The sequence below is a fragment of the Fringilla coelebs genome (assembly GCF_963513975.1).
Source record: "Fringilla coelebs genome assembly, chromosome: 4".
NCBI lineage: Eukaryota > Metazoa > Chordata > Aves > Passeriformes > Fringillidae > Fringilla > Fringilla coelebs.
In genome coordinates this window covers 60323603-60349825 of record NC_140032.1, presented here as the reverse complement: position 1 = coordinate 60349825, position 26223 = coordinate 60323603, and the positions used below count along the sequence as shown (strand labels likewise).

The window sequence follows — 26223 nt, the reverse complement described above, 5'->3', positions numbered from 1 at the left end:
TGATTTCCCTGCTGCTTCTCCCTTTGGTGCCTGGCAGGTGATGTGGTCAGTGTGGTCCCGACACATATGTCACCCACAGGCTGCACCCACGGGTGCCACACTTTCCCACCAAGAAGAGAAATGCATCAGTTGGCAACCTGCAGTGACAGGCTACCTGGTTTCACAGCACAGTGGTTTTGGTTTAGAAGGGGGCCTAGCCTGCAGCAGGGGCCACCCGACCCAGCCTGTTAGCTCTTTGCCAGCCAGAAAAGAAAAGAGATTTCCCATGATTTTTAAATTTTTTTACATGAGTGTTCACAGAGGTCTATCAGCTTTCTCTTTACATCACTTCCGTGAGTGCCTCCCCCATGCAAAACCACTACACACAGTCAGGGCCATATGGTAAACTCATGGTTTATGTTAGCCAGGACATCCACTTGGTCCCAGAGAGGGAACTTTTATCCCTCCTTTCCACACGTCAGAGTCAGGTCAGGAGCCACAAGGGTAACTGCATCCTTGTGAGGAGAGCAGCAAGGTGGTGCAGCCCATGGCGGTAATGCAGGATTCTCTCTGCTAACAGAAGCTTCCTGTTGAGAAATATTCACTGCAGAAACCAAAAAATACTCAATGCTGTAATGTTTCCCAGCACCAGTATACTCCAGACATACAAATGAGGTACTCTGAAGTACAAATGTTTTATTGCAATATTTCATTATTCCCTTTGTCTCTGGGTGCAATAAGTGCACCAAAGTGCAAAGTTATTTTGGGCAGGAAAGCCAAATGATGGTAACTTAGCAGAAAAACATGACTGTGCCTCCTCACTCCGGCTGTCCTGCTTCTTCCAGGTCCTGAAATACACACAAGTCTGCTGCTCTCCCTGGGCATTTGAAACAACCTGGTAATTGTGAAACTTTGGTCACAAAGGATTGTCAGTTGTCAGTTTGTTCAAGGTGATGCAGGAATAGGGATCTGCAGTCTTTCCTGCAGGACTTTACTCAGGATTCAGGGTTTGTAATGGTGTAACAAGACATCTTTGTATGCAGGGCTGTTATGTTGCTATCTCAATTTTTGATGGAAGTACTGGTTTATTCCCAATTATCTTTCTTGCTGACTCTCTTTGATTCATTTAAGGTTTTGAGGTTATTTAAATGCTCCCTTAAAAGAGCAAGTAACTCGAGAATGTTACCAGAGTTGCTACTGGATAATGAAATCAGTTGAGTCTTCCAGCATTGCACTTAAAAAGTTTTACAGAATACCACAAATTTTATTATAAATTCTATAAAAACGGTGATTCAAAACACCACTGAAGCCTACATTTTTACACACTATCATCTGAAAATAGGACAAATTATACTGGTTACTTCAGGACCTCTCAACAGAAACTCTCCTTTGGAAAGGGGGTAGTAAGTACAAATTTTATGGAAGACTAGAGAATGGCAGTATTCCAGTGGCTAAACTCAGGTCAAGAATCTTTCCAGCCTTCTAACAAGTTTATTAGCTTGGGAAAGTACTTTGAAAGACAGTTTTCAGACAGAATCCCTGCAATTTCCACTGCTGCCATCATTCCCTTGGGAGGTAAGCAGTGAATTTCTCTGCCTCAGTTATCTTGGGGTACATCAAAGATGTCGTTATGTCTAAAGCTAGAGACACCTCTGTTACAAAGCTCTTGTACAATTGGGAAATGTTTAAGACTCCATTACAGAAAATAAATTAAATGAAATGGCAATCGAGTCCTCCAGAGAACACGTAACAGGGCTGTTGGGGAAGTGGAAAGCTCAGCAGCAGTAGCTGCTGCTGCTCTCCTTACCACATGCTTGATTTACAAGTTCAATCCTTGCAACAGCTGCCTCAAATGATTTTGGAATTGCAGTTTCTCAAAAATGGGATGATTGCAGTTCTTGGCAGGTTTGTTCCTGTGAGTCACACTTTTATTCCATGTTTTCACAGGCTTTTCTGTATCACTATTAATAGAAAGCTACCAAAAGCTTTACAGTTGCAGAAAACACCATTTTCACAAAGAAAACATACTGGATTTATTCCTTAACCTACCATACAAAACACAGCGTTTAGAAGCTCTGTGGCGCCTCCCTTGTAGCATTCCTTTGGAATTTGGAGGAGGCGGCAGAGCTCACATGCAATCCACAACGTTGCTGGATCCTTGGCCCACATCCCGGATCTGGCTGCTGAGACAGGAACACACAGCCACGCCCGCCCCTGCCCTGCAGTGTGACACTGAGCCCACGAGTTCCCACCTACAGGAGAAAAAGAAAAATAAGGTCCTGCCCTTTCTCAGCAGACTGAAAGTATTTTCTGTGCCTGAAATTCTATTACACTGCCTAGCTCTTCACTCTGCACAAAAATGCACCCCATTTAGTGCAAAATCAGACTGAAACAAGTAGAAGAATATAGATTGTTACTGAATGAAAGGGTGATGACAAGGAATAGAGAGGAGCAGAGGAGGAGGAGGTGCTTAAATATTTACAAGACTGTCCTAGTGATATAAGCAGCAGTCCTGCATTGATAGCCATGGAAATGACTCAGTTATTACCAGGAAACAACAGCTAGGCTCCTCCTGCACACTGCTTCTATGCCACTATGTTTTTATACAGGCAGATTTCCTTGTCTTATTAGGACAAACAAAAAATTTGAAATTACCTGTTCACTATGGGATCAAATGCTTCCACTGTATTCAGGTACACGTTGCCATTATGACCTCCAACTGCAAAAATTTTTCCCATCAGTGTTGCTATGCCAACACCACCCCTTGGAGTTGTGAGCTCAGCCACATATTCCCATCTGTTACAGCGCGGGTCAAAACGCTCCACCGAGCTCAGGGGTGAGTTGTCATCAAACCCACCTGCAAACAACCATCACAGGGTCAGCTTTTGGCACTCCTGGTGCAGGGAATATCCACGACTGGCATGATCAGATTATTCTTAGCATTCAGGGGGTCCTGTTCAGCACTCTCCTTACCAGAACTTTATAAGCTCCTAAAAAGTAATCTAACAGCTCACCCTCTTCTCACTGCTCAAGCATCACTCAGAGCAATAACTTTCTTCTACTCAAGTTGCAAGGATTCTAATTTTATTATTTTTCCCTCTGAATTAATCATATTTATAATGAAACAGCTTCCGAATCAGACGAGAAAGAAACCTAACACCAGTCAAAGGATGGTCTCAAACTTATTTTACTTTATGCAAAACACACACTAGCAGTGTTCTCAATTACAGCATTGGCAAATATTTCAATAGGGGAAAAAATTCTTATAAGACTTAGTGATGCATTCCTCTTGCTGGGGAAACTGTCAGAGGAGCATTTTGTTCAACACCTATTTAAGCACTTACAATAATACACAAGCCAGAGCTTTTTAAACTATCACTGTGGCACACCTACTTGGCATCTTCCTCTCTCAGGAAAGCAGGTAAATACAAGCTAGCACACAAGACAAGAAGCTGTGAAATAAGTGCAAAAAAAGCTACTGTTGTCTACACTCAGAACACAACCGGAATTATGTTTGAAAGCATGTGATCTTAAGAATAGTTTCCTAAAAGGAAACTCAAGAGTACTGAATCTTGAGAGTATTTTCTAATAAAGACATATTGTCCTGAACAGATCATCCCTCCTGAAAAGTGGGTTAGGAGCTGCTTTTCATTTCCTTGCTAATGTACCTTCGTTTAAGCATGACCTGGTTGTGCTTGCATTCTTCTCCTGCACAAGAATGCCAAGTACAGGTCAGCTCTATCTGTTCCCGGTTCCTCTAGCAACAACAGCCTCTTCCAAAGCCAAGCACTTGGTAGCAGCAGCAGCACTACAAAATGCCACGTCCCTACTCACCCACAACATACAAGCAGCCATGGAGCTCACTGACACCATTCCCAGCCCTTCGCTGACCCATCTCTTTTACTTCTATCCACTTATCCAAGTGGGGATCATATTTCTCCACACTGGAAAGAGATGCTACACCATCATTGCCACCCACAGCGTAAACATGGTTCTGGAAAACAGTTGTGCAAAGATTATTTGTGATGTAGTTGCCTGTAGTCAGCTTTTCATAAGCAGTGTTAAAATTATATGAAAATGTGGTATGTCCACTTTTATTTAAGAATTCCAACAACAGATTTAATTATCTAACATAAATTCTATCTCTTCCAATGAAAGAAGTGCAACAGTTTTGTAGTGTTGCAGCTATTTTTCAGAGCATGGGGGGATTAAAGTAGAGCATGCATTTGGTACCTTTAAACATAATGACCATGACAAACCAGTTGGCTGAATGAGATAGGAAGCACTATCCATATCATTAGAACAGTACTCCTCCCAGTACCTCAAATACTTTTGAAACAATTCAATGTGCTATGTGTATTATCGTAAGTATCCTCACTTTTTGCACAGGATTTTGATGACTGGAAGTGCTCAGACCCACCAGCTGCATTTTGTTTCAGACCTTGTGTTCTGCCTTGTGGATGCAGCTTTGAAAACAGGTGGACTCCCTAGCAGTGACTCACCACCAGGGCCACAGAGCCAACGCCTCCCCGGGGAGTGTTCATGGAAGCCACGGTGCTCCAGCGATCTGAGTCAATGTCGTAGCGTTCCACATCACTGAAGCATGTGTTGTCATCTAAGCCCCCAATGGCATAAATGGGGCCGCCCAGGGATGCCAGGGCAATGCCTCTCCTAGGGAACCACAGCAGCAAGACCTCAGTGCAAGTCCTTAACCAGAGGGAACTACACAGCAAGTGCTATGGTATATGAATGACACCTGTTTCAAACTAGGGGGAAAAGAGTAATGGAAATTTTAAAAGTGATATTTATAGAAAATCATGTTGCTGGCCCTCTGCACCCCTGTGTCCTTTTCACTGAATGTCAACTCTAAGGCCGAGTCCTCTGCTCACATATACATGACAGTGTCTTAGATATGATTTCTCTATTTTATTAAATCTGAAGATAAATCAAAACCTGGTTGTAACTTCATTGCTATAGCTGGCTACTACCATTTGAGAATGATTTGGAGTGATACTAATACATATTAAAAGGCAAACCTGCGCTGGATATTAAATAGCTGAACTCCAGCAAGATTTAATTGTGGTTTCTTCCATTCTGGTGTTTCTTAATTGAGTGTTAAAATGGTTGTCAGATTTGTTTCTAATAAATCTACCAATATTAGAGTACAATCAGTATTATAAAATTGAAAGTATGGTCTAGAATAAAAGCATTGAGTTTCTGCTTTAACCACCAAGTGAGGTGAATTATCATGTTACTGACAACATTGTTGTCTCATTAAAGAGGGAAGGTTCAGAGATACTGAGGCAGGAGCAAGGGAGGCACAATCTTTCTACAGAACCAACACTGTGGCAATATCCTGGCCTTATCTTAAATTGCCTCAGCAGGTAACACCACTTTGTGGTGGCATTTTTCTCCACTAAGTATTTCAAGACTTCCATGACTGGGAGGAGTGGAGCTGGGAGGTAGCCAAGGCACAGCAGCCCTTTCCTTTACTTGGGTACTCAGTAATAAATGTCACAGAAATCCAGGGCTGGTTGTTGCTGAGATTGTTCCCTGGAGTAGTGGCAGGATGGAAGAAGTAGAACAAGCCACTTCTAGGAGTCTGGGTCTTCTACTTTAACTAGGTCACAGCTACAAATAGTTTTCGGACTTAAGCCATACTTATTATTTCACTCCTACTTGCACACTATGCTTTGAAAAACAACAAACAACACAACAGAATGCAGAATTAGGGACACTGATTTAAATAACAGCAGAAAAAAAAATACTGATCTCTGAGTCCAGTAACTCCTTATAAGAATCTTAAATGCCAAGACGAAAAAAAGTCTTCAATCTGACTTTCAGAGTGCGTGTTTCTGGCCTTTTGTGTGAAAAACATAGGCAGCTATTTGTTTCCTGCTGTAGTATTTAACTTTTTTAATTTCTACTATGAAATATTTCACTTCTAATGTTATGCTGGCAGTTATCTCACTCATTCCTAAAAAGAGCAAAAACCACGCAGAACCAGTTCATCAGTTCTAATGCGGGAAGATCGCCTTCCCAGAGTCCCCTCCCACACACCAAGTTGTTTACTGGGCACAGCAGAAAGGCTTTGGATACCAGAATGCAAGTGTAGCTGAAGTAAAAGATGTCCCTGGTCCAGAAGCCAGCTCCTCCAAAAAAAGAACAGAAGGGTGATACATTCATAGCATAAAGCTCCAAAATAGGGGAAAGAAATTCCTAGAAATAGAACAGTTTGGAAAACCCCAAAAAAAAAGCAGGACAGACAGGATGTTTTTCAGCATCAGCAAGAAATGGTACACCACAGACTAAGACTTGGAGTGTGGGATATATATACCTCTTTGTGTTCATTGATGCCTTCATCATCCACTTGTTTGTGAGAGGATCAAATACTTCCATGCTTCCTAAGTGTTCATTTCCATCATGTCCACCTACTGCGTAGACTTTACCTGAACACACAGACATCTTTTAAAACAGAGATTGCTTGGCAACATTTCAGTTTTCATTTATATAATATCCCTGCCTATGTGGAGACAAAGAAGTCAAATAAAGGTTAAAGTTTTTAAATGTTTTCAGTATCAGAGTTTTATATGCTGTACTAAACCAGGAATCTATTCCAATGTGAACTTTTATACAAAGCTTGAGATTATGTAAACAAAAAACCTCCCCATAATTTAAGTACTGCAGGTCAAATCAGTTTGGACACATGTACCAGTCTCACCAGATTTTATATCAAGAAAAATTATCTCTGTTCTGCTGCATCAACACAGGGGCTGCTAAGTACAAGCAAAAGGTGCATTTTTGGTGCTAAGCTGCTCTGTCAGCTGATCTGTCTTCTGAAAATGGAGACCCAAAAATAAAGCTAGGTCTGCTCTTGGAAGAGTTATGGTCTTAGTAACTTTCCAGGATGGGTTTAAGTAGGAAGGGAGCCAGTACGAGTACTAGCAAATTCTGGGTGACTACTGTGTAAGGCAATTTCTTTATAAATGGATTTTAAAAAATCACCTATTTAAGGCCAGAAGCTATGTACAGTTCAGTTGGGCTGGGAGGAACCTTTAAAGGTCATCTAGTCCAGCCCCTCTGCAATGAGCAGGGACATTTTCATTTTCAGATTGCTTATAGCACTATCCAGTCTGACCTTGAGTACTTCCAGAGATTTACCCCCTCTCTGGGCAGCCTGTTCCAGGTTTTCACCAACTTCACTGTTAAAAACCTTCTGCTTGATATCTAGTTTAAGTCTATGGTCTCTTAGTTTAAAACCATTACCTCTTGTCTTATTACAACAGGCCCCACTAAAAAGCCTGTAAAGTACAAAAAGGCCACAATAAGGTCTCTTCCCAAGTCTGAACAGCCCAACTCTGTCAGTTCGCAATAATGTTTTTTCCATAAGCACAGTCTCAGATCGGCTCAGGACCAAACATTGCTTCAAAGGGAGAGAAGCTTTACTAAACTGAAGACTATCCAACAATTAAGCAATTAGTTTACTTCTTGTACAGCTAGTAAAAGTACCAGCTCTGCAAAAGGAGCAAACAAGTCCCTTTTCCTGGGGTTGCTTGAATAGGGTTACTGACCTCCCACAGAGATCACACCCACATGCCTCCTCCTGCTGTTCATTTCAGGGCCGAAGAACCAGCTGTTCTTACTGATGGAGTAACACTCAATGCTGCGGAAAGGGTCACCTGATCCACCTCTGCCACCGACACAGAACAGCACACCTGGAGAACACAAAACAGGTTTACAGAGAACTAGCAGCAGATGGGCAAAAACAGTTGTACAGCAGAGCAAACTGAAAATTACGTAGTTTGGGGGAAGTTGTATTTCACTTCAAGGAGCACAGTCATTGCCCTTCATAACTGGGTACTGGATTTTGGCCTTTGTTGACATACTGCTATGGCAATTAGCTATCAATGCTCTTGTAAAAACAATGCCTATTTTAAATATGCTTTTTGTGGTTTAAATCCATTGTTTGCTAAATATAATGATATAGAAATTATGATCTGCAGTCAACATTCATCACTCACTTTTGGTGTAGGTTAGTCAAAGACTTTAAAAGTTAGCTCAGCCTTCAACACCAAAAGATAACTGTCCACCGTTTTCGGTACAGCTTTGAACAGATTGCCTGGTCATAACATACATAACAGCTGTAGCTTTAATACAGATAAGAGCTAATCCAAATAAATTATTATTGCTTTAAAGAAGGAAAATGACTGCTAAAGTTCTGCTAGGAAAATGCAGCACATTACCGAAATACCAGAGAGGTACATAATGGCTTTCCCAATTTTGCATTAAGTCATTAACAATGCTCGATATCAAGCTAAACCTGCTTTGCTATCAAGACACCTGCACAAATGTGCTGCTTTTTCTCCACACCACTCCCTACTGTGTAACCAGACACACATTTAATTACCAGCAGTCTGCTTCCTTGGTGTTGTGCGAATGGAGTACTCAAAGTCAGGCACTGCCCTGCTGCTCAGGTGAAGGTGGTAGTTTCTTGCTTCATCCAGCAAATCCCTACATTTTAGATTCTGCTTGACAATCTCTTCCTTTGCCACAACACCCATAAGGAAACAAATGGGCAAGAGAGGCAGCCGTACCTGACACAGAAATGAACACAGTTGGAGAAAGTGGCTGAACTGCTGAGTGCCACCATGCAGTGCTGCACATGCAGCAGCCAGCAGCTCTAGAGCCAGCTGGCAGCCCCATGCTTCTCAATAAGGAGAGCAGCTCTCAGAGTTGTTCCAGACAACAGTGATATGAACAATTCTTTTTGGTGATAATGTCTGCTACAACCATTTGCATTTCAGCCACAGTGGAGAAGTGTCCCTTGGCCCAGGCTGTGCTGAGGAAAGAGATGAGCTGCTGCCCATGCTGCACCTGCACCTGCCCAGTGTGATGCAGGCAGCACCTGCAGCTTCACCAGGGCTTTGTCAGATTAGTCTGCTGTTGGGTATGAATCTTCAGCTCACTGCTATGCCAGTATAAGAGGGCTTGTTCATTGGAAAATGGCTCATTTTCTTTGGGTGGCAACTCAAAACAGAGACACTTAGTCACCATGAACTAAGTGTCTATAAAGGAGGTATTGCTAGTGCAGTAACACTTTTCTTTAAGGCAGACTTGGCAGACTTCAAGCTTAAAAAAAAGTAATAAATATTGAGAGAGTAATAATTGAGAGTAATAAATATTACTTTAAAAAAGTAATAATTGTTTCCTTCTCTAAATCCTTCCTGCCATTTATTTTAGCAAACCTTTCATCCTTCTTTTTAAGACAAACAGTGTCTTAAAAGTACAAAGGCAAAGGTGGGACAGATGTTAGTGGGAGGAACTGAAGGAAATCTCCACCTGACTTCCTAAGGTTTGGAGTTAACACTGTCAAGCAGTTCTCAGTTGGCTGAACAGCAATGGTGCAGAAGTCCAGTACCTCCAGTGCTTCTCAGAGCAGCAGGATGGGGGTGTTACAGCACTGACAAGCATCTTTGTCTTGAAGAAAGCATACATCTCTACCCGTTCTTCCTCATGTCCTTGCCTTCAGTCCCACTTTTTCCTTTATTTTGGCCCAGCTTATTTGAGGCTACTTTAAAGCACCACTGTAGCCCTGCTGACAGGCTCCAAAGGTTAGTGACATGGTAAGAACTCCAGGCTGTTAAATTCAGAACCTCATTATAACAGTGAAACCCATTAGGCTGAATATGACATAGATAACCATTGTCTACAAGCCCAGGCATGTCTTCTGCTAGCAGTTATGTCCAAGTCAACTGATGTCTCCATATGGTCTGGCAAACAGCCCATATTTACAAGAAGGGGTTAACTATTTCTTTGCTTGAATCTAGTCTCTGGTTTCCACTAACAGAATACAACTGTTAATCTCATCTGCTAGCCTAACTGGGCAATAAATATAAATTTCTTTAAAAAAAAATCTTTAATTATATTGCCTGTAAGTTAAAGTATAGTATAATAAAGAAGGGGTTTTTGTACCAAAAACATCATGCTAGTCTAGATGAAACTGAAGGTTTTTGGAAGACAGCTAATAGACCATTGTGATCTTCTCCTAGGAAATGTAAAAAATGATTCATGAAGACAATGACAGCAGCACCTCAGTGGACATCTTCTTACTCACATAATGCCAATATTATCAATTCAGCCAAAAGCAAAATAATCAAGTTGGAGTTCAGTGACAACTAAATCTGCCCAGCCAATTCTACCTGCTAGACACATGGAATGTTTTGCACCACATGGTACGCAAATTCTTCCCAGTACAGGCTCTCCACACCTGTCTCAGATACTGTGACACAACTTGATGTGACAAATCTCCCTTTTCCTCTAGTTTCCTTTCCTAGCCATGTAAGAAAACCCAACAGCTTTGCCTTCTTTCTTAAGTACAAATACATAACAGCAAGGACAGCGAGCATATGTCAGGCTGTAGGAGTGGCAAGCCAAGTGAAGTGATGGATTTATATTCTGTTTTGTGTCAGTATAAAACATTTCTGCTCAACCACAGATGTAGCTTTTTGTTGGTTCCCCACCTCCCAGCCATGAGCATAAACTGAGTACTCTTCTCTCTATAGAAATAGGAGAATATCACTTCTCCCCAAAATTCAAGTACTCTAACTTGCTTCCACTGTCAACTCCCAACCCTGAATACCGGATGAGGCGCCAAAACCTAAGAACATTCTTCACCTTGAGATCTACCCAAGTACAAAGAGCTGATTACACAACTAAACCAGTGATGAGACAGGGACTTGGTGCTTAGGTCTGCCCTACCTGTGCAAGGATTTCATCCAGCCACGTAGCGTGATGCTGTGGATTGGCCAGCAGCCATTTGATAGCAGCATTGTAAACTTGCTTTTCATTTTCAATATTCAGGTCACTGGAGGACAGGAGTTTATGGAGGTGCTGTGGTGACACACTCACAAAGTCCTCGCACTCCATCACTTCTGTGAAATGTTCACAAGCAAACTGATCGGCCATGTCCATCAGGTCAATGCGGTTGTGGCTCTCGGCAAATGCCCTGACTGCTAGGCAGTTAGAGGGGTGGAAGTGCAGCTTCATGTACTCACAGCAGGCCTTTGCCACCAATTCTACCTGCAGGATGCAGGCGGCGTACAGGAGGGGCTGCACGTTATCCACTGTCAGCGTGAGCCGTGAGGAGTATGCAAACTTCACCAGGTCCTCGATGGCATCGCCGTCAAAGTCCCTGATTTCAATCAGCTTCTGCTTGGCTTCAGCCATTTCCGAAAGAAACATGGCTCGGAAGTACGGGATAACACAAGCTAGCACCAGTTTGTGGCAGGAGATTAGCTTTGAACCAACCTGAAAGAGAAAAGAACAAAAAAACCCTCAGTGTTTTACTGGAATGTCAGTTTTGGCTGTGAAAGCAGGAACAGTGAAACTGAAATAAGAATTCTGGACTCCTTGTATTTTGTCCACACAAATTAACCCAATTTGTCCTGTATTTCTGACATTACATCCAAGTATTCCAAGTAATTCTAAGTTGTAGCTTGGCCACAACTTAGAGAATAGAGCAAAGCTGTAACACAGGTAAGCAATAGCAGTGATGCACTGAACTTGCCTTTCTTGAAAACCCTTAGAATGAAATATCCTTAGAAATATTCTTTATGCATCTTGGAGACAGGATGAGACTGCTAGACACTTATTTTTTATGTACTCATAGACTTTAAGGGGGACAAATTAGAAAGGGACATTTTTAGACTACTTAATTTAGATTTCTGGACTTCTGGACTTCAACTACTGTTGAAAAACTGATGTTTATAGAAGCAAATTCATGTAAAAACACAGGAATAACAGCTATTTCAGGGGTTCTTAAAAGTTACCAATCTCTTCAATATTTTTAGTATGTTTACCCACAAGACAGTGTACTCCCCATAAAGAAAAGGTATTTCTCAAAATTCTCATCAGAAAATGTAAAATAAGCTTTTCATGTACAAAATTCTATAATTCCACTACATTAAAAAAGAATCTAAGTATTGAAAATAAATGAACAATCCACTTCTTATATGTGTTCCAGGAGTGGTTGCTTATGTCAGCCAGCTATCCCCCTTTGTTAGTGCAGAGTGACAAAGGCTGTAAGAAAGCAGTTTCCCTGAAGGATTCAAATTACATGCTCACTTTCAGATGAAGGTATTACAGAGAGCTGTTGTGCATTTGAGAAAAGATACTAAATTATAAAGGATATTTTGGTTTTTTTCTAGCTGTGATTCAATACCCACTTGCTCTTACCTTTTAAAAGAGTATGATCAACACAAGTGTAACCTACCTGGTGAGCAGTGAGCTGACTACAGAAAGCAAACACACAAGAAAGAGTATGCAGATTAAAAAAAGAAGAAAAGATGGATTCCTCAGTGTGAGATCACCCCAGAAAGAACAGTTCAGACCTACCAAATGAATAAAAAGCAAACCACCAGGAGAAAAGCAGATGGTATTCATCGGCCACTCTCTACCTTCTAACAGCCTTCTAAGACTGTTCTTATGACGGCAACAGGAGAGTAGGTGAAATTCCAGAATTTAACTTTTGGAGCAGAGGGAGTCTTCCTGTGTGCTCCCACGGATTATCATTGTTACATCATCAGCACTCCAACTAACTATAGTATTGATAAAGAAAGATGCTACTAGCGGTCTGTTGTACAAGGGAAAGCTCTCAGGCCATTCTTACCATCAGACACTTTAATTCTGCCCATCATCCCATTCTCTAATTAAACTTTCTTTTGAATTAAGTGGCTCTACTATGTTACCTAAATCTGCCTAATTTTAAATTACAGAATGGTTTGGGTTGGAATGGACCTTAAAGGTTCTCTCATTCCACCCCCTGCCATGGGCAGGGAGACCTTATATAGCCTGTTCTAGCTATTTTGAAATCAGTTCCCCACCAGTTACTATCATATTTTAAGAGCCAGCAGTTAAAATAATAATTGGTCTGACAAAAGCAACGCTAGAATTGCTCACTAACTCAGGTCACACACAAAAGCAGAAAGTTCAGTAGAGATCTGATTATTCTTACAACATGAGTGATACCTGAGACTACAGAAAGAAAAATCAAGCCCCCCTGAAAATTCTAATTCAAGTACAAAGTTAGCAGTTACTTGAAAATCCCTCATTTAGGAAACCTACAATAAGATAGATGTCCACAGGCTGCTCTAGCCTTCACTGGAAGCCAAGTCATGTCATCTAGCATTCTTAAGTTACCAAAATAGCTCTTCACAGATCATACAAATGAACATTAATATAAGCCTAACTTAGGGAAAGTTAAACTGCAGCCACAGTAAAGTATTTTTTCCAAGTAGTTTCCATAGCAGGAATATGCAGTGAACTATGCTTATAAGACTTTCAACCTTTTTTTTTTTTTTTTGCAAAGGTAGGTGGAAAGGAAGGAAGGTAAGAATGAGGTCACCAAGAAAAGGGATGAGGAGGGTTGGTAACACCAGGGACATGCATCTGTCAAAGATTTTCCCTGTTCATATCTAACAGCCTAAGTTGCAGGCTAACAGCTTTTCCTAAAGGCATCTGTCCTTTGTTCTTGGTTTAGGAACTGTGCTTCATCACTATTCCTTAAATAATTACCTTTAACTAGTAAGCTGTTTAGTTAAGCAATACTTAATATTCAAAGGTGCAGGCACCCACTTCTATGCATGTGAAATACAACTTTATTGTCATCAAGATATAAGCAATATACAGCTGGGTTACAAATAATGCCTTAAAGGAATGCTATGCAAGAATCATAAAATTTGCTTTATCCCTCTCTTTCTTTACTCTTTGGTAAGCTGTAGAACACAAGCATCTGGGTTTTTTTTCTTTCTTTCTTTGAAGAATGATGGAAGTTAGATTTGTTACAGAAATCCTGTTTGCTGAGAAGAATATAGCAAAACAACACAAAATGCAGACATCGAGGTAAAATTGGGGATGAAAATATATTGAGAAAAAGGCGCTACAAGTAGCTGGAATGGCACAGTAATTAGTGACCAACTGTGGGAACTTGCTGAGAAGGCAAGCTGGATAAGCTCAAAGTCATGTACTTCCTCTCTCAGATTGTCAATATTTTATTTCAGCTGTAAACTTCCTAAATAAGGAAAAAAACCCTAGCATCTCTAGAGATGTCTCAGATCCAAGAGGTATTCTGTGGTTTCCACACCCCTGTCAATATTCACAGCTAACTCACAACACACTTATCTGCAGCTTTATCTTCAGACTGATACATGCAATGGATATGTGGCAAGTATCACCTTCAGTGTAACATCACAGAGCTCTCCAGCTTCAAAGAAATGAAGAAGAGAGCTGTGAAAATCCTTCCAAGCCTCGTTTGCCTCAAACACGAAGACATCCTCATCACCGATGGAAGGCTGAGTTTGCTGCTGCTGCCACCTTTTTCCCTTTATCAGATGTTGTTTTGTCTGCTCAGGGATCATGGATTCTGAAGCCATTGGCTGTTGCTTCTCTCACTGCATCAATCTTCAAAAACTCCTGCCAAGATAAAATCCAGCTCATCAGGAGTTAGGTCCTAAAATTCAGTTCTGTTCATCTTTCTGTTTAAAAACACACACACAAAAAAAACCCAAACAAGACTGTTATATATGTGTGATTAATTAATGCTATTAGTACATATATATATGTATGTATTATTATATTACATTAATCCACCACGTGCCCTTGACCACTCTGGCTGGGAGCATAGTCTCATTCCTATTCAAGCAGTTCCCGGAACACGCTAAAGATAATATCAAGTCTTTAGCCTAAGAATGGAGTCTTCTCGGGCCATGAATGTCGACTCTCTTGACCATTCACCAAGGCGATGAAGGAGCTGATGCAGATGCCAGGAGCTGATTACATCCAGGAGCTGATTACATCGGGCTTCCCTAAACACCAGTAACACCCGAATACACGTGAAAGACAGCTATACAGAAATCGAGGCACACCTTTTTGCATCCGTATGGACTCGGCCATCCATGTGAAAAGAACATCCAGGAAGGACCAGAGGACTGTAGAAGCACCGGGAGTGAATCTTTGCATTCCTATGTGCAAACTCTACATATGAACAAACACAAGGGACATCCTGTGTTATGCAGGCCTCAGAGAGAATATAGGGTATATAAGCGGGCAGTACAAGGCAATCAGGGTGAACCTCCGGGCAAACGCTGGCACTCTGTCAGTTGGATCCAGGTTCACCCAGCGCCAATTTCCAGAGTTGACGATGTCTTGGCTGTGTCGGACTTTTTTTTCAATTTGTAATTAATAAATCTTTGTCAATTTTTTTTTTTTATTTGGCTGCAGAGTCAATCATTTATAACAATTCATTAGGTAATGCTAGTAGGTAACACTTCAATTACATTATAATACTACCTATGATCTTACTTGGGGAAGGTTAGAGGTGAAGGGACACAGCTAAGAATCCTATGTAGGGACCTTTAGGAAAAGCCATTATTTCTGAACCTGTTGTCCACCCTTCTTGATAAAGACATGAAAAAGGTAAATATGTACCACAGAATCATACAATTGTTTGGGTTGGAAAGGAACTTAAAAGATTATACAGTTCCAAGCTTCCATTAGACCAGGTTGCTCAGAGCCCCACCCACCCTGGCCTTGAACACTTCCAGGGATCTGTAGCGTCTTTGGAAAACATTTTCCAGTGTCTCACCACTCTCACAGCAAGGAACTTCTTCCTAATGTCTAATCTGAATCTCTCCTCTTCTCATTGGAACTGTTCCCATTTGTCCTATGACCACCTGCCTGTGTAAAAAGTAACTCTCCGGGTCTTTCACAAGCCACCTTCAAGTGCTGGAAGGTACTCCAGAGTATACTGAGAAGCATGTTCCTCTTACACTGACTACTTTTGGTTTGATGGCTTCCTAATTAATTTATGATGCATTCATTCTTCATTCTATGCTAAGAGTTGACTGCTCTAATTCAGGATTTCTGCTCATGGACTCTGGCGTTGGAGGAAGTGGACTGGCCAAAAGAACAAAAAATTCTTCTGCAATAAAAATTTAAGTTACACGTGTGAGAGCAGAAATTATTTTCCTTTGTGAAATTTTGGAAGTGTCCATGATTCTTACTAAATTTACAGTTCTTCATGCATCAGTACTGGAGAAAAAGCAGGAAGTGACCTGAGGCAACCGTACTTGTTCCTGCTGTAGATCACAGGGTTACTGCCAGCTCTCCATCCTGTGTGGTGACAGAGCTGGTGGCTGCACTAGGCCAGGCAGGTTCAAGTGAGATCAAACAGGTAATATTTGCCTGTGGTGCTTTAAGCGAAGTAAATATTCTTCCTTTAAAAGATATGTAAAAGAAAGATCTTACTTCTTCCAAAACTACAAATTAGTTCAAAGATATTATCGATCATGAAATCTCTACACATTTTATAGCAATGAATACTTTTTTCTGCTGAAAACTTAGCTTCATTATACCAGATTTGACAAATTACTAAGGTATTTTTCTAGTTCATTATGATATTTTGGTTCTCAAATTAATTCTCTGTAACTGGTACTCATGTTTAACATGCCCTTCAAAGAGGTCACTACAGCATTGGGATCTGAAGCTGACACAGAGCTTCAGACACAATCTCCTGACATTATAAAAATTAACACGGACAAACAAGAGGGAAAAGACTGGTGTTGAAATGCTGTAGAGAGATGCTGAAAGGCATAATGTGTTATTCATTGAACATGATAATGTAGGTAAGATGAAGCACCTCCAGCCAACACTTGTAGTGAACTCATGCTTATTTTGGTCTTTGACGGACACTCTCGCTTCACCACTCCCTGCTTACTCACATCCAACCATTGCTATAGAGAGTAAAGACACTGCTTTTAGACAGAACTGCCACTGACTCCTAAATGAGAGTTCACAGCTCCCAAGTCATAAGGTTTTCCCATCTGACACATGCTACATTTATCTTCCTGCTTTAACTGCAGCCACACACAGACTTTTTTCATCTGTTCAGTGTCTCAAGGTAAAAAAGGCTGATGTGTACATCTTAAGTATTCTGGATATGCCACTGTAAATACCAACATAAAACCCATGAGTCTTAAGAAAAAATCAGTGCTGTTGGGGTGAATTTTTTATGTGACAAATGAACTAAGAAATAGTACAAAAGCCAGACATAACTGATTTTAAGCAACGCTCTTCATTCATATCTCATACTCATAGCAAAAAAAGGTCTTGGAGATGCTCTGAGCTCTTGCCTGTAAGAAAAGAAGTTGAGTGCATAACTGGATTTATCTATTTGATACATACTAAGTACCCACTTGATATTGTAGGGGAAGAAACTAGAAATTACCCTAGACGAAACCAACGGCATCACTCAGGCACACAGCCATCGATAAGTAAATCACATGTATGAAAGAGTGTCCAGTATTATGATATCAAATATGTGTATGGGAACATAAGAACAAGTCAGTTACTGTTCCTCAGGTAAAGAGAAGTTTCTACAACATGTTAATTTTTAACATATGTAATATAACCTTCAGAAATATTCAGACAGCAATCAACTGACATACTTCAGCTTTTTTCTGATGAGACTTGGTGGCAGGTAGATTTTTATTCTTCCCCCCAAGTCACCAATTCAGCATCTTGTTTCTGTCATACACCTAGGTCATGCAAATCTTTTTAGACATCTATCCCCTAATCTTCCACTGGTCTTAATTACAGAATCTCACAATTTGAGTGTTCAAACAAATCATCTGCTATGGAAAGCACCAGCTGCAGCCATGTTTCATTTGCAAGAAAAAACTGGCTTGGGCTCATCTTTAGCCATAAGCCTTTTCTGTTCTCAGATTTCAAACAAAAAAGAAATTAATTTTAGTAGCACTTGACTCAAGATACTAAATTCTGAAAATCTGAATATCACACCAAATTTATGAAGGTTAATATACTTCAACTACACAAACTAAGAGACAAGCTTTTACAGATTTACTCCCCAAACCAAGAGTAATTCAACAATAACATCCAACTTATTGAGGCTAGTTTCATCCTGGGTGAATGCCACACACACACAGAGTCTTTCCACAACAAAACACTGCCATGGCCATTCAGAACTTCAATAACATGTCCCCTTTTTCACCTTGACAATTAAGTCATCCAGCCTGCATACAAATTTGGATGACATTAAGGGCATAAGTGACCATCACAGCAAGTGACTGACTCTAAGGAAACTAAAGGAAGTGCCTCATTCAAACCATCATCTATCACTCCTTGTAAACAGCTACTTGACTTTCCATGAAGAAGCAGCTATCTGAATTAAAAAAAAAAAAACAACAAAAAAACCCAAAAACCAAATCCCACACATCTTTACAGCTCACCATTATTTGCTGAGAGCCAGTCAGCAATTTCTTTGTTCAAGTTAAATATTTGGAAGTACTGATGATGTCTGCTATTCTCAAGAGGGCAGCTGTTCCAGACCCCAAAGTCTGTGCTCTGGTCATCAGTGCTGGACCTCAGGCAAGGGACTGAGGATCTCCTCCTACCTGTTCCTCAAACTTATAAAAGCAAGAAAGGGTGGGAGGTCCGAGCACAAAAAGCTATCTTACAACTGCTCTAATTCAGATAACATCTGAATTCAGTAACATTTGACAGTGACATGAATTTGCTTCAGACAGTCTAGCTAAATCTTAAAGTGAAGTGTAAAATTTCTCAAGTCACATTGAGTACTTACGTTCAGTAGAGACAAAATACCTCCATTTTGAAGCAAAAAGAAATTAAGACAATAGGCAGTGGTACAACATGAATAACATCGCTGTTTTCCCCCATTATAAAATTAAATCCCAGGAATCCTGGTGAACAAGCCAATTGTGATAGATGAGCAATGGGATGACTGACTCTCACAATTAATAGACAAATATCATGTATACAGTTTAAGAAAAGTTTTATAGATTTATAGTTATGTTTTATCCCCTCAAGTGGTTATCAAGGGAACGCTGGAGTTGGGACATCTGGGAGGGCTGGTGTGTCGCTATGGTGACATCTGACCTCCAATCAGGATTTGAGCAAGAGATCTTCACCACTGGACAGCGAAGAAGGTGTTGATGGACAGAACTTTGAGAGGGGTTAAAGGGTTAAAAAGGGGAAACCTCCATTGTGAGGGGGCTGAGCACATGGTGCAGAAAATCTTTTGCCCCTGGCGTTGTAACCTTTTTTCTCTATTCAGTCTTCTGTTGTATTTTTGATGAGGTTTAATAAAACTTCCTAAACTATGAAAAGCGAGTAGCTATTTCTCACACAATCTAGACATTGGAGTACCTGGCCTCCTTTCCCCTGCAGAGCACCTCAAGAGGCAGTGTCCCAGAAAGAAGAGATCATCCTTATTCTTTCTCTGACACATGGGAGGAAGATACTTCAATGATATAAAACAAATAAAACCACGACTGCCACTGTAACAAAAACTAGGCAGTGTTCAGATAAGAGGTATTATGATTCCTGTAAATCCAACACTCCTTATGATCACTGGTACTGAAGCTGGAAAAAGGTGGCAGAAGTGCAGGAGAAATAAAGATACAGATTTTCCCCAAGTATCCTGTATGTAATTTTGACTACTTACCCCCAAGATGAACTAAAATCACATCATGATCTGTGCAAAGAAGGGTGGTGAGCCTCCCTCAAAAACCAAAAAGGCCTTTTAATTGAAGGAAACAAGAAATTTGCCTTTGTATGTGTGGCTGTGTAAAACTAACTTGTCTAACACAGAGCCTGGTGAGTCTCTGTGGGTAATGAAATGCTCTCCCTGCTGCCCACAAGATCAGAACAGCAGAGGCAGCAACAAGATCTCCTCCAGTTTAATTCAGCTAACAGAGAAATTCGAGTTGTTGCCTTGTGTTGGGCTAAGAAAACTTGAACATTTGGAAAAAGGACAGCTGGCAGAGCTAAGGAAGACCCCTTAGGGAGGGAGAGAAGTGGGAAGAGCAGGAGGCAGCTACAGTGCAAACTGCAGACAAGCAGCAGCTTTAGCAGAGACTGTGCCAGCAGCTGTTTCACTGCCCAGTCTGGCTACAGGTACACCATCGAGAAGGAACATGGGGGGGAAAAGCTGATAAAACAAAATAGAGTAGAAAATCCTGAGTTCTCACCCATTCTCCCTTCTCATCTTTAATTCTATTAAAGATGGTATGGAAACATTATGCAAAACTGTTCAGATGCCCAAACTAATTAGGTCAAATTAGACAAGATTGGAAAACATGGGAACATTCAAATTACAAGCTGTATTACAACCCTAAGCCTACTGCACTTTTCAGCAGAAAGTTATTTAACAGAAAGAAAAAAAAAGTCAGAAACTACCCATCTAACTGGTTTAGCTTCTTTAAAACCACGAGGATTGCTTTTGTAGAAACACATAGAAAAGTTTCTTAGAAAACACTAATTTACAGTTTCTAAATCCTTTCAGCATTTCAAAGGTTCTTTGCAGCAAAAAGTGATATTATTGTTTTGTTTTACTTGTCACACAGATAGCTCAGCAACAGTGAAATGGGTACAGCTAGCACCATCTCTCATAAATTTGTATAATGAAAATCCCATCAGTGCTGCAGACACACAAGCTGTGAATGAGGACTGCCCTTCCTTGGAAAAATGCAATAAAAAAGGTATTTTGTATAGCATGAAAAACAGATAAAATTTCATTTTGGAAATAATTCTTCTTGGCAGCGTCTTCATGCTGTTTTGAGACAGCTTCTTCCCAGCTCGCTTTGATTCAGTGCTCAGTGAAGTTCTCCTGAGGTTTAATCCCAGTTTCCATGAAACACCAGAAAGGCCACCTGTCTCCTGGGATTGACAGAATGGCAGGTTGACAATTTTGTTCAATTTTGCATCATAAAAAACAAACAAAACCCTCATATGCCATGACTGATTTATGCTTCACTTTTACTTCCTAACAACCAGCAAAATCACTCAGAAGTCACAAAACAGCAAAGCAGGACTCTGCTTTGCAGATACAGGGGTAACTAAGGTGTGGATTATTTAGACAATGTAAACTTGGGAAGGCCCAAAAAAGTAAAACACAAAATAAAAACCACTGAAAATCAGTGCAATGGGAGCACAGTGAAGTGCTGATGGATAGATACAAAATTTAACTAGCCTACTACATTCACAAGAACACAGAACAGTCCCTTACCAAGGAGAGGCACTACAGTCTTCTCTGACAGACCAAATTAAAATAGTTTAATAGTCTCCACAGCAGCATTTAGTTCAGTCATTCCTGGGAAGTATTAACAGAGAGTTAAATTATTTCTAAGTCATTTGGCAGCTTCTTTTGAATTATGATTTTTAAACTTTAAAATTTTAGATGAGGGTTAGAACCAATTCATATTGAATTTAGATACACCAATGATAAGTTAATGATTATTAGATGCTTAAGCTAAAGCTAATTGTTATATTATGAGCTTATTTATAGAAGTAAGTGGAGCAAGCGAACCATTATGGAACATACTGAAACCAGTAGAACAATATCCAGCACCTGGACTCTATGTTAATCCATCATGAAGCAGGGGGCCTTGGATCATGCCAGAGGGTGACAGAGACCTGATGAAGACCTTCCAGACTTCATCTCTGGGACCACTGACACAATTCGAGACCACCGACCCAATTCAAGAGAAAAACTGTGCACGCGTGAAGCACTAATAACCTCATTTTAATACAAAGTGGGGATGGGAGATGCTGGGGTTATACATATGTATTATTTTGGGAAATAAATAGAAGTCAAAAATCCTTGTGCGTTGTGGTCATGCATTTCAGGGATGATCCTGCCCATGCCACCCGCCCAGCGTAATAAACATACCACTTTCTAACTTTAACTAGTTAGAGTCTTTGTCTGTGATTTTTGGTTTTAATGATTCATCTTTATCCTGGACATGTAAATCAAGGCATGGTATCCACTAGAGCATTCCAGAAATGTAACCAAACAATACTTCCCATGCACACATCAGTCCCTTCCTCCCAGGACTCTCTGCCTTAGCTGCCAACCACCATCACATTCTCTCATTTAGAACTGAGATTCACAAGACAAACAGCTCAAACCATGAAGCAGTATCACCTTCCTTTTGTCTCAGAGCTGCAAGGCTCCTTCAAAATCTGAAATCAAGAGGTGGCAGAGATAATACAAGACCAATGGCTTCACAACCCAAATTATTATTACAAAAATCGGTTTGGTGAAACATGCTGGAGAAGAACTAAAGCACTGCCTAATGTGGTGCTGTGCTGCCTTGCATCAAATTACTGGCAGTCATTACACAAGGATCCTGTCTTTGTGTGAACACACTGATTACATTTGCCTTTACAAATAAACAGCCAACCAGAAAACTGGATGCCAGGCTCCTGACATTCCACTAACAATTAAAAAAATAAATGAGGTTATGAGCACACTGCACAGAAACGCCATGCACAACCTTCCCAGGTAACAATGCAGCCACACTTCTTTCACAGCACAAGAGTTTGCACAGATTACAGAGCACTCAGCCCAAACTAACTCAAAAACCTCACACTACGTTGCTTGAAGGTGGCTAAACCTTTTGCAGCTTAACCTCCATTTCCAGCAAAGACATATGAGACACATCGATTGTGGTTTTGACACTTCATGAACTATTTTACTTGTTGTGGTACTTCTCCACAGTGTGATTTGTTTCTTGATTATCCTTGCAGAAGCCTTTGCAAATATCACACAAAGCCAAGTTTCTCTGAGTTTTGTAACTCTGACAAGTGTAGATTATACAGGAATGACTAAGGCAAAGGAAGAAACACAGACACGTTTCCCAGTGGCCAGTAGGCAATTGTCTTGAGTGGAGATGGAAAAGGGGAACCTACCAAAGGAGGAAGAAAAGCCAAGAAGCAGGCAGTTCCAAGAGCTGGGGGAACTGTGACATCTTAAATTCTTATTTACTTGAGAAGGGAGGAGAAGCTAGGAACTCCTAAGGCCCTCCCCAGTAACAATGGGCAATTTCTTGCCTTTTTTTTTTTTTTAAACACAATTATTTGTTGAGGGTTAAGCTAAGTGACTACTCTTTACCCTTTACAAAATGCCAATAGTGAACTGACTAAGGCACTACCTTTGGCTGTGGTCTTCACATGGAGCAGCTTGAAACGCAGGGAATCCTGGCTCACTTAATTTTTAATAAACATTTATGTCCTTCTCGGACGGTATGGCTGCCGGAGCTCCCTCTGTGAATGCCCCCGCAGCACAAGTCCCCCGATGCCGAGCCTGTGCACGGTGCCGCCTCTGCGCTCTCTAAGCACAGTCCAGCCCTGGTAACCATTTACACCAATTCCACCTTAATTTCCCCCAAAACCGGCGCTCGATCCGGCTCCCTGGCTCCGATCGCGGCGATCGCCGTGGGCGAGGACAGAGCCGGGCGGCGCCGCGGCCCTCCCGGGAACGGTTCCGGGCCGTCCCGCCCTAGCGAGGGTGCCCCGGGGGTCGGAGCCCTCGGCGCTGCTGCGAGGAGGGCGAGACCAAGGTACCGCACGCCCCGCCGAGCCCGCTCCCGGGACCACAGAGAGGAACCTGAGGGCAGGGGGCGCGTTACATAAGGGCGGGGGAGCCGCCATGGCGGTACGAGCACGGTACGAGGGCGTGGGGCGGCGGGGGAAGGGCGCGGGGTCGGATAGAGCCTTCCGGGTGCGGGGGAAGGGGAGGCGTGAGGTGAGAGCCGTGGGGAGCCCCCCGGTACCCGCCCGGTGCCCACCCCGCTCACCTGCGCTGCCCCTGCCGCCGCGGCGGGTCCGGCGGAGCACCCGCCGCCCGCCAGGGGGCGCCCCGCGCGCATGCGTCGAGGGGTGGGGGCGGGGTGGGGGCGGGGTGGGGGCAAGGCAGGAGCCTGGCGGCGCTTCCCGGGCTCCTGCCCCCTCGGGTTCCCGGGGGAGGACTGCTCTGTCTTTTCGCTCGGCGGGGTGTGTGGGAAATAGACTTTCCCGGTTCTTGGTGCGTAAAAGGGTTGATCTTCAGCGGGAAGCAGAGGCAGGCAGAGCAGCTCCTGAGAAATACCATGACCCTGTCCCCCCAGTTAGTGCAATCTCCACCGGAATAATCTACCGCCTTCTTGAGGGGAAGCCGTGAGGAGTGACTGAGGTCACTTGGTCTGTTCAGCCTGGAAAAGAGGAAACTGAGGGGAGACCCCATGGCAGTTACAGCTTCCTCGTGAAGGGAAGTGAGGGGGCAGGCACTGAGCTCTTCACTCTCCTGACCAGTGACAGGACCCGAGGAAACAGCCTGTGTCAGGGCAGATTTAGGTTGGATATCAGGAAAAGGGGTGGTTGAGGGGTGGTTGCTCAACCACCCACAGGGTGTTTGGGCACTGGAACAGGCTCCCTAGAAAACTGGTCACAGCACCAAGCCCGACAAAGTTCCAAGAAGCATTTGGACAATGCTGTAGGGCACAGGGTGTGACTCTTGGGGATGTCCTGTGCAGGGCCAGGATTTGGACTCAATGACCCTTGTGGGTCCCTTTCACATCAGCATGCTCTGTGATTCTTTGATTCTTTAAGAAAGATAAGAGTGATCCTGCTTCAGATTTTGAAGGAACTGCTCTCCATGAGTTCAGAGAGAGAAGGATGTAATATAGAGAAGGAAAGGCTGTAGCAGCTCCTTCCTCTTCACCTGTCCACCGGCTCTGGTCTCTACAAGTGTATATATATATATAAAATACAGAGAGATATATACAGCCCTTCCAGTGCAGGAATACATTTCCCCAATACACACTTTCTCCCTGGTTTGATTTAGTCTCTTTGTTAGTAGTATCTTTCTCTGTGGAATAAGTGTAAGCCTTGGTCCCATTTGGTCAAATCTTGACTTCAGAACTTGAAAAGAATTGGCCAGGAAAGTTTCACAGGTTGTTAGAACCAAAGAAAGACCTTATGAAAGAAATAGATGCCCTGGGGAGTATGGAGTCTTCTTTGCATAAAAGCAAGCACAGCTTGCCTAGTGAAAATGTCAGTCACCTCCAGCCCCACAGATTAAGAGCCCAATAGATTTCCCAATTCCATATTGCAGAGCTGAAAGCTGGACGTCCACTGGATGACAAATGTTCATAATAATTCTAGGATTTCCTTTTTTCCTGAATCCAACACAATTCTGCTGAAAAGCAGGAAGGTGTTTTATAAATCCTTGTTTATCTAAGAATGAGTGGCTGGAGCTTTGCAGTTCCACATAGAGAACACATATACTGTTTTTAGAAGGAGATGCACACCTATTTAGGAATTTTTAAAAGCAAAAATGTCCAACTAAATAACACTTCTGTTTGACGTGGTCTGTTTGACAAAGAGACAGAACACTGTCCATGAACATATGGGGATCATTGTTATTATCTCAAATATATCTGATTGGTTTGGGTTGTTATTCCACACTCCTGTGCCTTTTATTCCATAGAGGCCAGAGGCAGTGAAAACTCAGTGCCAAACAGCTGAATTGATTATGTGATGCACTTATCAAAAAATTGCACTAGTTGTGATCAACCCAGCACATTTACGTTTTGCATAAATACATCTCAGAAAATTCCTGTTCAGTGATGTATTTTTTCTGGTTTGTTGGTGTTTTTTTTGTTGTTTGTTTGTTGTTTTTTTCTGAACATAAAAGTCTCAAGCAATCCTCCTCAAGTTCATCCCTGTTTTTGAAAGGTACTAACCTGAATACATGTGGCAGAGATGTTGCTGTCCATGTGGAGTTTCCAGAAGGCTGGAATTGGACAAAGTGACCTGTACAGACTTGTGTCTTGAAGATTTCTCCTCCCCTTCTATCACAGTGTACGCTTATATTCCCTATTGGCCTCAGAGTTTGTACATCATATACCCACAGTGACCAGCCTGGCAGCTGCTTTACTTCCCCAGACTGGTTCTCTTCAAGATGAAAGCCTGACACCTAAGAAGTGCCAAGGGAGGAAATATTATCTTCCAGCTTTCTCAGAAAAGTGTTGGGGATTGAAGCAAGGTCTGTGAAAAGGTAGAAATCATCAGTGGGCAGACTACTGTTCTAAATGAGGAAATTTGTGCTCTTATTTCTGGCTTTGAGAGTTAGTGATACTGCTTGTAATATATTGTGTCTCTCATCCAATGCTCCTGGAAACCACCAAAAAGGCTCCAATTTACTCCAGTCATAGTTTGATCTGGCCTTCAACCCACAAAGATGCCATTGTTTGGTTTTACTGCCATTGTGGTGCTTGGCATAGTGCTGCTCCTGCTCACACATACCTTCAGATACATACATCCACTAACTCCTCACAAGCAGTGCTTTATAGGGGCGAGGTGTAATCCCTGATGACAGAAATAGGTTAC

The 26223-nt window shown here is 41.9% G+C and overlaps 1 protein-coding gene across 5 annotated transcripts; it reads right to left on the bottom strand.

The window, feature by feature from the left end:
* Positions 1 to 453: 453 nt before the first annotated feature.
* Positions 454 to 23693, bottom strand: KLHL8 (kelch like family member 8). Of its 5 annotated transcripts, none has more exons than XR_014616129.1 (12): positions 23652 to 23693; positions 14901 to 15009; positions 14211 to 14448; positions 10738 to 11286; positions 8387 to 8573; positions 7551 to 7694; positions 6317 to 6428; positions 4482 to 4650; positions 3814 to 3973; positions 2635 to 2836; positions 2029 to 2231; positions 454 to 874 (listed from the first exon to the last, which is right to left on the bottom strand). XR_014616129.1 is itself a non-coding variant. In XM_084204941.1 (12 exons), exons 4-12 carry the CDS (start codon positions 14406 to 14408, stop codon positions 2108 to 2110), a joined length of 1845 nt encoding a protein of 614 aa, XP_084061067.1. In that variant the 5' UTR covers positions 14409 to 14448; positions 14901 to 15009; positions 21080 to 21163; positions 23007 to 23056; the 3' UTR covers positions 454 to 2107. The 5 variants fall into 5 exon arrangements, 3 of the variants coding, with proteins under 3 accessions (XP_084061067.1, XP_084061066.1, XP_084061068.1); XR_014616130.1 differs by having other exon boundaries at positions 454 to 827; XM_084204941.1 differs by lacking the exon at positions 23652 to 23693 and adding exons at positions 21080 to 21163; positions 23007 to 23056 and having other exon boundaries at positions 454 to 2231.
* Positions 23694 to 26223: the final 2530 nt, after the last annotated feature.

Excerpts from the sequence above, each read along its gene's own strand:
- KLHL8 (XM_084204940.1), bottom strand. The coding sequence starts at position 14,408 with ATGGCTTCAGAATCCATGATCCCTGAGCAGACAAAACAACATCTGATA. Across the intron at positions 11,287-14,210 it reads TCTGTGATGTTACACTGAAG|GTTGGTTCAAAGCTAATCTC; the intron begins GTGATACTTGCC and ends TTTCTCTTTCAG. Across the intron at positions 8,574-10,737 it reads TGGATGAAATCCTTGCACAG|GTACGGCTGCCTCTCTTGCC; the intron begins GTAGGGCAGACC and ends TTTCTGTGTCAG.